This window comes from Rhinopithecus roxellana, chromosome 5, assembly GCF_007565055.1.
Source record: "Rhinopithecus roxellana isolate Shanxi Qingling chromosome 5, ASM756505v1, whole genome shotgun sequence".
In the NCBI taxonomy this organism is placed as follows: domain Eukaryota; kingdom Metazoa; phylum Chordata; class Mammalia; order Primates; family Cercopithecidae; genus Rhinopithecus; species Rhinopithecus roxellana.
The window spans coordinates 109,754,410-109,769,030 of NC_044553.1; the positions used below are offsets into that span (position 1 = coordinate 109,754,410).

The following is a 14,621-nucleotide window of genomic DNA, read 5'->3' on the forward strand; positions in this document are numbered from 1 at the left end:
TCTCGACTCACTGCAAGCTCCGTCCCCCGGCTTCACACCATTCTCCTGCCTCAGCCCCCCGAGTAGCTGGGACTACAGGCACCTGCCACCACACCTGGCTAATTTTTTGTATTTGTAGTAGAGACGGGGTTTCACTGTGTTAGCCAGGATGGTCTCCATCTCCTGACCTCGTGATCCGCCTGCCTCGGCCTCGCAAAGTGCTGGGATTACAGATGTGAGCCACCGCGCCCGGCGAGAAGACATAATTTTTTAAAGGGCTCCCATTGCCTTGAGAGAACGTTGAGTGTGACTCAGCCCCTTGGTAAGCTGGCTTTCTTGCCCCTCTGGCTGTCCTCCTATGCCTTTGGTCGGGGTTATTCTCACCGTGTGTCCTGCCTGCCCTCACCACTAGGCTGGGTGTCCTTGGAGCTCCTGTGACCCCCCCGCCCCCGGACTCACCTGACAGTGCACCACGCCCCCGGCTTGGTCACCACCTGCTTCCTTGCCTGCCTCCCAGGCTGGTCCTCAAGAGCAATGAGCGGGCCTAAGCCCCATTAGAACCCCACAGGCCTGGGCATGGAGCCACTTGGGAAAGATGGCCGAATTGGAAGAAAGGGAAGGAAACTACCACGAGCTGGCAAAGAGCACCCTCCTGATTCATGGGGTGATGAACAGTTGTCAAAAAAAGTGCTAAAGGTGGCAACATCCAACTGAGTCACTCTTGGGGTGTAATTAGAAGACCTACCAAGGGGAAACTTTTGCAAAGGGCAAGAGTAGCTGTCCTGAGGCATCACCAGCAGCACTGTCATAGCGTCCATCACTGGGCACTGGGCCAAGGTCCCTACCCACATGGGCTCCTTTAACCCTTCCAGTGATGCTATGAGGCAGGTATCACTAACCCCATTTTATAGTTGAAGAACCTGAGGCTCAGAGAGATTGAAGAAACTTTCTGAGGTTGAACTCTAATGACAGGCCCTGCAACAGGCCCAAATCTGCTGGCACCATGCCAGGCCCTGGGGTTCCCAGGTTTAGAGCTTTGGGAAGCAAAGCAGTCACTTGGCTTTTGTCACTTGATGGAATGGAGGGTATTACTTGGTTTGTAAGCTGTAGGGCAGAGATCCTCGGTAACTGGTGATCTCCACCGACTGGACTAGAAATGGCCACCCTCCTCCAGGCTCACCTTGCTGTGCTGTGACTGGCCTTCTGCAGAGCTCCATCGTCCCAGCTCTGGGGCTAGTGCTGCTACCTCACAGGCACATGAACCTGGCCCCATGCCAGGGGGAGCTGCAAGCCCCGCTGCCAGCACTAATGTCTGCTGAGGACTCCTACTCCAGGGAAGAACCACAGGATGGGGAGGGATGCCATGGGGAAGATGCTAGGCAAGTGGTGGCTGTTCTCTTCAGTTTGTCCTCTAGGAAATGGGTCTCTAGAGAGCTCCACTGTTTTTATTTTTCTTTGTTGTGTTTTGTTTTATAGGCACTCCACTTTTTTTTTTTTTTTTTTTTTTTTTTTTTTTTTTGAGACAAAGTCTCACTGTTGCCCAGGCTGGAGTGCAGTGGTGTGATCGCGGCTCACTGTAACCTTCACCTCCCAGGTTCAAGCAATTCTCCTGCCTCAGCCTCCCAAGTAGCTGGGATTATAGGCGAGCACCACCATGGCCATCTAATTTTTCTATTTTTAGTAGAGATGGAGTTTCACCATGTTGGCCAGGCTGGTCTCGAACCCCTGACCTCAGGTTATCTGCCCGCCTTGGCCTCCCAAAATGCTGGGATTACAAGCGTGAGCCACTGTGCCCAGCCTATTTTTTTGGTTTTTTTTTTTTTTTTGAGACAGGGTCTTGCTCTGTTGCCCAGGCTACAATGCAGTGGCATAATCATGGCTTATGCATCCTCAACCTCCCAGGCTCAGATGATCCTCCCATCTCAGCCTCCCATGTAGCTAGGACTACAGGTGCACGTCACCATGCCTGGCTAAATTTTGTGTTTTTTGTAGAAATGGGGTCTTGCCAAGTTGCCTAGGCTGGTCTGGAACTCCTGGGCTCAAATGATCTGCCCACTTCAGTCTCCCAAAGTGTTGGGATTACAGGCATGAGCCACCGGGGCCGGCCAGAACTCCATGTTTAAAAGCGGATTTCTTGGGGTATTTACAGCTTGCTGTGAGGTGAGACCCTGCTGAGCACTTGTTGTTCAGCCTTCATGTTGTGTTTGAACTGCCTCACAGATAGAGGCTGGGGACAGAGATAACAGGGGGTCCCCAAGTCCAGAGTCCACAACAGTCACAGCATTAAGACAGTACACACAGACGGAGGAAGCTACTTACCTGCCTAGGGACATCTGAAGGCCTCAAAGTGGAGGAAACATTTAAAGGCGATTTTAAAAGAGTAAGTATACCAGATCAGCTCTTCTGTTTGTCGTTGAAGAGGAGAGCAGTCTTTAGGGGTAGTTTCAACACTGAGCTACAAAACTGGCCCACTTCCAGAGAATGTGAGCAGGGAATTTTTGATTGTCTTCCTGACTTGATGTCAGTTGTTAAACCACTTAAAGGGGGGGAAAAAAAGGAATGTCAGGAGGAGGGTGGCGGGACAACAGTGCAAGCAGAGGAACAGCAGTGAGCTAGGCAAGGAACAGGGTTTGGGAACAGGAAGAAGTTTGGTGTCAGGAAGAGGATGGCATGGGTAGGAGGGGGAAGAGACCACATGAGAGCAACCTGGAAAAGGACAGGTGAGGCTGCTCACCAGAGGCCTTGGATGCCAGGCCGACCCAGATGTTCTCCCTAGAGATAAAGCACTATGGAAAGGCTCCCACAAAGTCTTCTGGTAGTTGCAGAGAAGAGCCAGAGGGACGGGCCCGTGTCCAGAGGAGAGGGAACAAGTCTGCACACGGGCAGGCACGATGAAGGTGGCAGTGGCGGAGGAGACGCTGGGGACACCTGACTGATGGGACTCGGGAGCTGAGCGTTGGAGGAGATGCCACCATGTCCAGTCTGTGGTGTCTGAGCATGAGACAGGATGGCTGTGCCTGGCACCAAGAGCACAGAGAAGGATGCCAGAGCCAGGAACATGGCAGTCCTTTCTGCAGACTCAAGAGCCCTTCCTCCAGCCCATCCCACAGCAAGTCCTAGGGTAGGGCCTGGGGGCCTGGAGTGCAGGAGATGGAGGTAAAAGCTTCGCCTTTCATGGCTCCCCTGGGCACCATATCCTACAGTTATGGCTGGCGGGCAGCTGGGGGCTGGGGGAGATGGAGCCTGAGCACTCCCTGGGAGGTTTGCAGCTCTGGGAAATGGCTCCCCGTTCTCCACCCTTTTAGAGAACCCACTCTGGTGGCCCAGAGGAGCCATCGGGCTGTCCCTGAAGGGAGGGTCTGGTAAAAGCCACTGTCTCCTGCTAGAACAAGAGGGTGGTAACAAAAATGACTCCCACGTCTGCATTGCATGTTGTGACAGGTGCTCTTCACAGGCTTCCCTCCTTAGCACAGCCCTGGAAAGTGGGCGCTATCTTCCCTGCTTTACGGAGGAGAAAACGACAGCCATGGATTCATTCAGGGGCTTTCCCAAGGGCACACAGCTAACTAGTGAGCTGTAGTGGCAGGATTCAAACCCAGGTCTGGCTGGATTATATGCCATGCTAGATGTGAGATGAGCTGCCCGGAATCAAACCAGGTGCCACCAGGAAAGCCAAAATAAGAAATCAGGACTCAGAGCCAGCAGTATTGGTGACAGGTCCACAGGGGAGCTGGGCCAGAGTCTGCAGTCCCAGCTCAAATCCCACCCAGGATGGGGCAGCCATAAGGCCTTCCCTGAGTGGCACAACAGGCCCCTCTCCAGCCAGCCCTGGGCAATGTTCCCAACCCAAAGCGTGGCTTTTCAGATCAAGTCCCACAGACAGGAGTGTTGGGAGGGAACCTGTGTGGCTAGAGGCTCGCGGCCTGGAATTCTCTTTAGCATGGTGGGTGTCCACCTGAAATTCAACTCAGGAGCTCCTTTCTCCCTCTGAGACAGCTCTTGACGGAAGCCAGAGTTGAAAGAGCACGGCTCGCGCCTTGGTGCTGTCGCCACATTCCTCCCTGGTGCTATTCAGTTACCTCTAAAGAGAGAAGACAGAGTTGGGGTCCCACTCTTGGAGCTGCTGACAAATTATCTGGGCCCAAGGAATCCCTCTTACTAACAAGCTGACAGTACCCTGTGCCCCACTCAACACTTGCGTGGAGTTGCTTCACAAGGACCCCCAACAACTCTGGGGGCTGAAACAGCCAAACCATGGACAGCTCAGGGCTGGAGAGAGGTCTGCTCATCCCACTCCCCCACCCCTGCCTCCCACCTCAGGTGCTGCTGTACCTATGCACAGGATGTGGCAGAGACTGAATTCTCAGCCCAGCCCTGTTTCTGGTTTGCTATCAGGCTCCAAGCAAATCCTTAGACCTGCTTCCTCCCTGTGTACAACAGGAATGATCTTGTCTCTCCCACCCTGAGAGCTGCTGGGATAGCTAATGATGTAATAGACGGGAAACCCCTTTGAGAATGTTTCAGGGGAGACACAAACAGAAAGCATCCTTATTAATAAGCCTGGGGTGTTTCACTGCCAGCACACACTCAGCACTTTTGAGGTCGGCTGCCCAGGAGATGCTCTTGCTGCTGCTGCTGCTAGTCTGGTGTGAGAGGGTGGCAGTGAGCCCTGCCCCTAGTCCCATCAGCCAGCCCAGCCACTGTCTGCTCCTGAGTGCATCCCTGCTTGCACATACCCATTTGTTCCATTCCTGTAGTCACTCTGAATGAGGTAAGAGAGCACCGTTATCCCCCAGACAGGAGGCACCTTATCTTCCTTCCTCTCCCTTTGGTCAGTACTACTGGAGCACTACTGAAGTACTTGCCAAAAACTTGTATTTCCCTAACATTAACTAAGTGAGGATTTCATCACTATTCTGAGTATCTTTGACTCCACTGCTGAAAAGTTTGGTATTCTATCCTGGTGAATAGTTAATTATCCAAGGAAAATGATGGAACATTTGCTGCTAAAATTTATTGCAAGCTATCAGGACACAGTGCTGGCATAATTTTATGCAGAGCCCCAGGCTGCAGCATAGGGAAGCAGGCTGCCTGTTCATCCTGAAACAAGCAAATGAAATTGACTACCCTGGAGATCAATCAGGACATTAAACACTGTGATGGATGTGGCAGAATTCTTCAGTGTCTGAGATTTATGGGTCACCCTTCACCAAGCACTCTAGGAACCTCCCCAACATCAATTAGGCCTCATAACTAGGTATGCTCACCTCCACCTCCACTGATTAAAGGGGTAGGGAGTTCTGGGACATGCACCGTGCTAAATACTACAAAAGGCCAATGAGCAGACTGGATCCAGATTACAGTACGAAGACTCCTGCTTCCCTGAGCAAAGAGTGGTTCAGAATGGAGGAGTGTCCGGCTAGAAGAGGACTCAGACATTGGAGTCTAGACCTTGCATTTTCCAGAGAAAGCAGCTCAGTGTGTCATGTTCCTGGGTACTCCTGTTTCTTGTCCATGCTGGCCTGCCTGGAATGCACTTCTTCATCTGGTTGATTTTGCTGCTCCTTCTCAACTTGGTTAGGTCGTCGTATCTTGTTGCCCTGCACTGCAGCCCACCCCAGTCAGGCTAGATTAGGTCCATCCTCTGCACTCCCATTGAGGCACTCAGGATATGGCATGTGGTTGGGAGCAGACTGGCCTGTGGTCACCATTTACTAGCCATGAGTCCTTGGGCAAGTGTTTTAAGCTCTGTAGGCTTTAGTTTTCTCATCTGAAGAAGAGTTGCTGATAATCCTTGGCTTATAAAGCACTTTCATGTATGTCACCCCATCAGTGGGGGAAAGAGTAGGAAACATTCAAGAAATCAGACTCTCAGGGGAGGAGGTAGTTTGCCCCAGGTGAAACCTACACCTTGTAAGGTTATGAGACGTAAATGAGACAATGTATGTAAAGGGCTCAGCACGGCATCCTGGGCATAAGAAGCCCTCAAAAACAGTATTCACTGTCTCCATCTACTCACCTTGTAGGACACCCACCAATACACTCATAGGCTTGTTATCTAGAAAGATCATCTAGTGGCCGGGCGCGGTGGCTCAAGCCTGTAATCCCAGCACTTTGGGAGGCCGAGACGGGCGGATCACGAGGTCAGGAGATCGAGACCATCCTGGCTAACACGGTGAAACCCCGTCTCTACTAAAAAATACAAAAAACTAGCCGGGCGTGGTGACGGGTGCCTGTAGTCCCAGCTATTCGGGAGGCTGAGGCAGGAGAATGGCGTGAACCCGGGAGGCGGAGCTTGCAGTGAGCTGAGATCAGGCCACTGCACTCCAGCCTGGGTGACAGAGCGAGACTCTGTCTCAAAAAAAAAAAAAAAAAAAAAAAAGATCTAGTTCATGTCGCCATTTTACAGGTAATGAAAATGAAACCTGAAAGGAGGGAAGGTGACCAGGGTGCCTCTGGGGCAGTAACAGGAACAGGATGAGAACCCAAGACTCCTGTTGACCAGTCCACCCAGTGGTCCCCAGGTCCCAGACCCAAATGTCCCCTATACAGCCCACGCTGGGAAGGAAACACAGCTGGAGGTGAGCATACAAAAAGAAAGCACTCACCCTGTCTTTAACCACGTGCCCAGTTAGTTGTAGGAGATGAAAAAGGCAAAGGCCACGCAGATAAAGCCACCCCAGGGCCTCCCTCTCACCAGTCCCGATGCCAAAGTAAGTGCCAGCTTACTTCATAGAAAATCCCTAATTCCATAGGTGCTCCTTGCTTCCAATGACAAGCCTGCTGTTTTGAAGCAATGCAAACCAGAGGATCTAGTCCTGGAGAGACTGGGAGGACCACAGTCTAGTAGACAGGCCAAGTTTTCCAGACCTGAAGTCCAGTTCGGGTCCCACATCTCACCAATTGCCTCTGGTCATTACCTCTCTGCTCATTTCTTCATCCAGAAGGTAGGCGTAATGATACACACTTTAGAGGTGGTTGTATTAGAAGAGTATATTATGTACCCAACACACAGGGAGTTCTTAATAAGTAGTATTTACCCAAAGTTCTGGTTTGTGTTCCAGTTCTATCACATGTGTTGTGACCTGGGGCAAACTGCCTCCTCTCCTGAGAGTCTGATTTCTTGAACGTTTTCTACTCTTTCCCCAACTGATGGGATGACATACATGAAAGTGCTTTATAAGCCAAGGATTATCAGCAACTCTTCTTCATTTGCTCCCCACAAAGATGTTTTTAAAACCCCAGAGCTATAAGAAATTGTGGCAGTGTATCATCCTACATGGACTTTTCACAAGGTTATCAGTAAAGCCTCCTTTAGCTCAGCAACAGCTAACCAAATCCATCTGTTAAAATCAATGGTGTTCTCTGGGTTTCCCAGCCTCTTCAGTCCACTTTTATGTAAACTCAAACAAAAACCCTTAGTGAAAGACAGCGTGAAATGCAATCAAGCTGACCCTCCCTTTCAGAAACAGAGCAGAAAGTGCACCTAGGGCTGGGGTTTCCAGCCCTCCAGCCCAGCAGACATGCTCGGGCTCTGGAGGCAGCAGGGCTCCCACTGCTATCCTGGGAGGAAGAGCCCTGCCCAATGCCAGCCTTGCCCATAGCACTGGACCCATTTTCACAATCTCCAGGAGTCCATCCCCAGCCAAATCCATCTGAAGCCAGAGGATTCAGCCCCTAATGGCTTCCATCTTCTCCTCCCTCCCTCTGTCCTGCATATACCACCAAGTTATAGGCCTTCCTCAAAAACTGTAAATGGCTCCCTGTTGCCAGTGGTGTTTCTTAAGACTTGTTCAGGTGGCACAGGAAGTCATACAGTTTTTATGGGACACTCTTAATACACTGACATATCTAACAAACAAGGAACAATTACCAACTAGCAGAAAGTATTTTAAATATTCAACAAAATCCCTGATATGTCCCAAGACAAAAACAAAAGCTGTGGTGGGTCAGTGGCTGCTTTGTTCAGATCCACTTGGTACTGTCCAGTCACCTTGGAATCTGCTCACATTCTTAAGAAGAAAAGGGGTAGCAGCTACCAAAGGTTTACAAAGAAGTATGCAAGAAAGACTTAAGACTGGGAAACTGCTGTTGATAAATTTTTCCTGCAAATCAGGAAAAGTCCTGTATGGTGTAACTTTCACAGTACCATCACAGGTCCAATGGAAATGACGGTGTTCCTTAAGGGGAGAACCATTGATCTCTAAGGAAAAAGGCCTCCTCAGCCTGTGAGTCAATGTCCTCTCCAACCTGGCTTCAACTACCTACCACCCTCAATCCCCTCCCTGACCCCAGTGTTTCTGCCCCTCACTGCCTCATGCACCTGAGCTCTGGTATCATTTGCCACTTCTGCTCCCATACACCAATTGAACAGCCCCTGCCCGCTGAGGAATGACCATGCCAGCCTCCTGAGGAGCCTTCTCTGTATATGCTGTCCATCCTGAGACCTACTTTCTGCTTTTACTGATGTCTCGTCTCATCTCATCTTTCCTGGTAGCTGTAAAATCCTTCAGGGTGGGGGCTGTGGCTCCAACAGCCTGTACTCTCAGAGTCTGGAAGGATATTGTCCTCTCTGTGAAGACCACAAGTTACTTTGGGGCAATGGCTAGGCCACACTCTTCTAGGTATTTTCTTCAGAGTCCCAAACAGCACAGCTGGTGAGCCAGAGAACCCAGCAGGGAACATGTCCCCACAGAATTGCTGAGAGCGAGTGGGACCTGGGGGAAAGCTGATGCTGTCTCAACTACTAAGAAGCTGGGCCCAGGGCCATTACTAGGCCTTAGGCCTTCTGCAAGTGAATAGGCCATTAGCTCACGGACCTGCTTGGCTCTGCCCTCAGAGGGCTGCCTTTCTAATAGGCCTATTTCTGCCCTCCCAGGGACTCTGTGTTCTGCCAAAATAACCAGGCCACCAAATTCCCAGAGGCTGTGTGAGGTTAACCAAAGACCTCAAAGAAACTAGGGAGAAAGGCAGGAAACCTATATGCAAGCATTTAAAAAAGCTATCCCTAACACCTTTCCCCCATACTATTTCTAGAGCTATTGCTCTGGGTGCTAAGGCTGGACACAGGGGCAGAGTCAACAGGAACTGTTTGGTTTCCCAAAAAACAGATTAAAAGGGCACATTATATATATGTGCCTCTTGCATGTATAACAGTTTTAACAACTTGCCTCCACGTCACATGGCTGCCTTTTTATGGTAAGCTCTAAGTAAGCACTCAGAGGGACTTTTGAGTTGAATAAAATCCCACTGGAGGGACTATTCCAGAACGTCCATCCCTCCTCAACAAGGGTCCTAAATGTGCTCCTCCCACCCAGCATGAAGTACTTAGTGCTCTTTACCTGAGGGTGCTGTGCAGTCGCACTGTCCCTTGAGCTGAGGTGAGGGAGAATCATGTCCTTAGTAGTTACCACTCTGAAGCCTGGTTTCAAATCCTGACTGTCATTTATAAGCTGTCCAAATTAAGGCAAGTTATATGACCTCTTTGAGCCTCAGCTTCCCCATCTGTAAAAGAGGGATAATAATAGCATCTAACTTACAGGGTGCTGTGATAACTGAAGGGGTTTAATATGTATAAAGTGCTAGAACAGTGCCTGGTATATAGTAAGCATTATACTTAATGCTATGAGGATGATGAGCTGTAAATACTAGTCCAGTGAACAGCTGCTTGAGGCTGAGGCAGTGCAGCCATTACAGGAGGGAGCAAAGAGAAAAAGACCAACCAGTTCAACTCTGAGTCAAGGAACCATGCCAAGGCACCACCTGGGATGTCCCTCCCTGAACCAGCACACCTTCTACTGGGGGTGCCTCTGCAGCCATCACCTTTGCCATCTCTCATGCCCCCCAGTTATAGCATCCAATAGGGATGAGGGGTAAATGGAGAAAATCCTGAGCAAGGTTAGCCCTCTTAGGAAGAGCCTCAAAGATAAAAACAAGACATAGGAATTACTCTCCCAAAGGTGATTCAAGCCATGTGGTCTTGGCCACGTCACTTTACCTTCTTCACTTCTCTGTGCTTCAGTATCCCCATCTATACAACAAGGGGTCTGACCAGATGATCACTGGGTTCAGAGATTCTAGGATTCTTCGATTCTAACAGACATTACTTGCAAAGAGGCATCATTCTGCTGCTCTCCTCTCATTAAAAGAAGACTGAAATGCCAAAGATACAACTTTTAAAAGTGTTTTATAGCAACTGATTGTGACACAAATCAGAAAGGGTTCACTGGTCAGCTGGGGAAGGGCCCTAGGCTGGCCACACAAAGGCACTCTAGCCACCTCCATCACTTACCACTTCCCTTCTCTTCCCTACTGTCTGCTTGATCCAGGTCACTACTCCCACTTCTGCAGATTTGATTCAGGAGGGCAGCCCTCTTTGTTCTATTCACCTACCTACCCACTCCTTCCTGCAGGCCTGTTCAAAGCCTCACCAGCCTCTGCTCTTGGGCCTGCATCCACACCAGCTGCAGCCCTGGTGACACTCTTGGACCTCAGCTGTGCCCTGGGCAGCAGAATGAGAGTGCCAGAGGTGACTACACAGGCCTGGGTACTTCCTAAGAGAGCCCAAAAGAAGCCAACAGAAGGCAAAAGAAAGCATAGAGCATTCTGTTCTGCACAGAATTTTGAACATTTATAATAATATCAAACTATCTGTTTGCATCAGAGGCCATGCTGTCTCAAAGCAGCCCCTCCTCCACTCTCCCTCCTTTCCAGACAAAAAAGTCCTATAAACTGACAAAACCTTAAAATGAAATTTACCTTAAGCCAACTAAATACATGGAGCTGGGTCAGATTTTAGTCAGGTCTGCTTTTGTCACATTAGCTATGGTTTTCTGAAGACTGGAGTATGTTTAAGATAATATTCGTGCTTTATAGCCATGCTTTTTAAACTCTGTACTTGCCAATTCAGTTACCTTCTCCTATGAGGTTTGCCCTTCAACAATGAGATTAGTTAGGTTGATTAGGCTGGTGGAGACAATCATGTTTACAATCTTCCTAAAACATAGAGCTCTCCATGAACAAGAAAGGCAAAAATAATAAATAAATAAACACAATTTTTTTACTCCTTTTCTTCAATTTTCTCTAGAGGCTAGGCATATTTCTGATAGTTTTAAAGCTGTGGAAAAGTTTTATTATAGATTTTATTATAGAATTTAAAAATTTCAAAAAATAATTGCTTGGAACCACAAATAATTAAAAGGAAACATAGTAATCCCATAAACAAGCATTCTGGCATCTGTTAGAAAATTTTCCTCAAATTATGAAATGTAGCTCTCCATGCTTTCCAATGATTGTTATAGTACCCACAAATATCTGTGATTTCAGTGGAATACGTTAACGTAATTTTTCTTTTTAAGGCATGATCCTGATTCATTTTTTCTTCAATATCTCAGTCATTTCAGGAACTACCTGCAAATAAAAACAAAAAGTAATTAAGCAACTAGAGCCTTCACTGTGATACGGTCACAGCTCCGTAAGCAGTACAGGGAGGCCACAAGAAACAACACGAATCACTGTTGAGGCACGAGGGCCCCCTCCTCTCCACCAGGAACCCCCTGTTCTCCAGTAGTCTCTCTTCCCACCCAGGGAGACTACCCAGGACCCAGGGCTGGCAGGGCCTACAGCCCACTCATTGCCTAGGTGCCTTTTTTTTTTTTTTTCCTTTTTTCAGACAGGCTCTCACTCTGTCACCCAGGCTGCAGTGCAGTGGTGCAATCATAGCTCAATGCAGCATCCACTTCCTGGGGTCAATCAATCCTCCCACCTCAGTAGCCACCAATCTGGTAATTTTTGTAGAGACAGGGTTTCGTCATGTTGCCCAGGCTAGACTCGAACTCCTGGGCTCCGGTGATCTGCCTGCCTCAGCCTCCCAAAGTGTTGAGATTACAGGTGTGAACGACTGCACACACTGCTACCTTTCGGCTTTTTGACCCAACCACAAATTTCAAGAAGGCACCCTAGAAACAGGAAGCCCAATTTTTCTTGTCTGGGCGAAAAGTACTGTGTATTTACCTTTGTATTTTCCTTGGCATTCTTCCCACCCTTAACTGCATTCCTGACTTCCCTTCGAAGTCCACACCAAAGTCTCTAGCTTGCTGCAATTATGACCCCTGCTAACCTCCTCTAGTACTTGTTCTCTCACTGTTCATTCATTCATCCGTCATTCATTTCACAAACATATTGGTTGCTTTTTCAGCAGCATACTACTATCATCTGGCACACAGAAATATGCTACATGCTGAACATTCAATATCATCATGCTTTATTAAAATCAAGACCTTGTGTGCTAATGCAGTGGCCGGTCAGCAGACAGTAAGAAACCACAGCAAGGGGAAATGGCCTGAGTTGGCTCCCACTTTAAAAAAGGATTAATTACTAACCCTTAGTCGGTGGCAGTACAGTGGCTGCAACTGGACCCTCCAGTGTAGAGCTACTTTGTAACTGCTTGGACAGAGAGCTGTCTGAGGGAGCTGCAGGGAATGTCAGACAGACACTCTGAAAACTGGTCCAGCCACTTGTGCAAAATATCAATTACCCAGTCTTCCAAGGGGCTTTCGGCTGCCTTAGCTCACAAAGATCCCAGCTGAACTCACCACTGATGAATATAGCCTCTCAATTATTTAAGAGAGCTACATTTCCATTAGGTGGAAATAATGTGTTCGTACAAAATTTATTAAGGAAATTGTTGACATGTTGTTTCTTCCGAATGTCACTTTGTCTCCAGCCTATTAAAAGGCCCATGTTTACCATGGAGCCAGCAGGCATTTGCTCAGGGGTGGCATTAAGTGCTGGCACCACTTCTCCCAGCTTTCCTCAGTGGAGAGACCATGAGCTCATGCCAGTCACATGGATGACATGCTAACTGAGCTTCACACAGGACCTGTATATTTCATGAAAAATAGGATAAAGCCCAACTTCTCTTACCACAAAGTGAAACACTAATTTGGTTTAGAATATATAACTTTTCAAAATTTTACCAAATATATCCTTACCACCCTCCCCACGAAAGGTTTGAGAGGATTTTCTCTACCATCTATATCTTTTTTTATTAGATCAACCACACACTTTTCTTTTTCTTTTTTTTTTTTTGAGACAGAGTTTCGCTCTTGTCACCCAGGCTGGAGTGCAATGGCGCCGTCTCGGCTCACTGCAACCTCTGCCTCCCAGGTTCAAGCAATTCTCCTGCTTTAGCCTCCCAAGTAGCTGCGATTACAGGCATTTGCCACCATACCCAGCTAATTTTTTTTGTATTTTTAGTAGAGATGGGGTTTCACCAAGTTGACCAGGTTGGTCTCGACCTCCTGACCTCAGGTGATCCACCCACCTCAGGCTCCCAAAGTGCTGGGATTACAGGTGTGAGCCACTGCAGCCAGCCCAACTGTACACTTTTCAAGCATACCACATGATGCCTTATTTAGGAAAAAGGAAATGCTAACTCAGGTTCATTGAGTGTCTGATGGCCTGAGCACACTAAAAGATCTTCTTATTTCTATTCTCTTTTAGATATTGCAGAGGCAACTCCCTACTCAGTAAGATCCAATAAAAGTCATCTAAGTTTTTTTAAAAAAAGACAACCTACTGATATAAATCACAGTACAAGTATGTTTCACTCATTCACTTAGTACTTCTTCCAGGTAGTACTAAGGGAAACAGAGAAGCTCTCTGTCACTGTGGGAGTAACAGAGGAGTTCTGCCTCCTAGTTGGCAAGAACAGAGAGAGGCCTATGAATCACCCAATCAGAAGTGTGTTCATCTTATACTGGAATGTAGGAGAAGAGAATAGCATTAAAGGCTCCAAATTCGAGTTCTGAGGAAGATCAGTGTGGATTAGGAAAATTCAGAACATCAAACTAAATAAAAAAAGGATTCTAGGCAAAAAAATGAGGCACAGACAGAGATAAACAACTGCAGGTTCCCGAGATAGTAAAGAGATTATAGTGACTATAGGGGAGAAGAGGAAAGAAAAGAAGGTTTAGAAAGATAAGTGGTTTGCCGAGGTCATTCAATGCGAACAGAATAGTCTCTTTGAACAGATAGGTGGTGCTGGGACAACTGGATAATCACATGCCAAAGAATGAAGATGGACTCCTACCTCATACCATATACAAAAATTAACTCAAAATGGATCAACAACCTAAATATATGAGCTAAAACCATAAAACTCTTATAAGAAAACAGGGGTGAATCTTCATGAGCCAAGATTTGGCAATGGATTCTCAGATATGATGCCAAAAGCACAAGCAACAAAATAAAGATAAATTGGACTTCATCAGAATCTAAAACTTGCACATCAAAGGATATTCTCAAGAAGGTGAAAAGCTAACCTACAGAATGAGAGAAAATGTTTGGAAATCATATCTCTGATAAGTGTTTAGTATCCATTATATGTAAAGAATTCACACAAGTCAACAAAAAGAGAAACAGCCCAACTGAAAATGGGCAAAAAAGGTGGATAAACATTTCTCTAAAGGAGATATACGAATGGCCAGTGAACATCTTTTCATATGCTTATGTGCTTAACATCACTAGTTATTAGGAAAACGCAAATCAAAGTCACAATGAGATACAACTTCACACCTACTAGGGTGACTAGAATTAAAAAACAGAAAATAAGTGTTACTGAGGATGCAGAAAAACTGGAA

At 47.6% G+C, this 14,621-nt stretch overlaps 1 protein-coding gene across 2 annotated transcripts in view; it reads right to left on the reverse strand.

The window, feature by feature from the left end:
- Positions 1-11,077: 11,077 nt before the first annotated feature.
- ETFA (electron transfer flavoprotein subunit alpha) overlaps positions 11,078-14,621 on the reverse strand; it is a 112,202-nt gene continuing 108,658 nt past the window's right edge. For both annotated transcript variants that reach the window (XM_010375725.1, XM_010375726.1), the window contains one exon: positions 11,078-11,388. In XM_010375725.1, the coding sequence (XP_010374027.1) occupies positions 11,350-11,388 (39 nt within the window). In that variant the 3' untranslated portion in view covers positions 11,078-11,349. The remainder of the gene's footprint in view (positions 11,389-14,621) is intronic.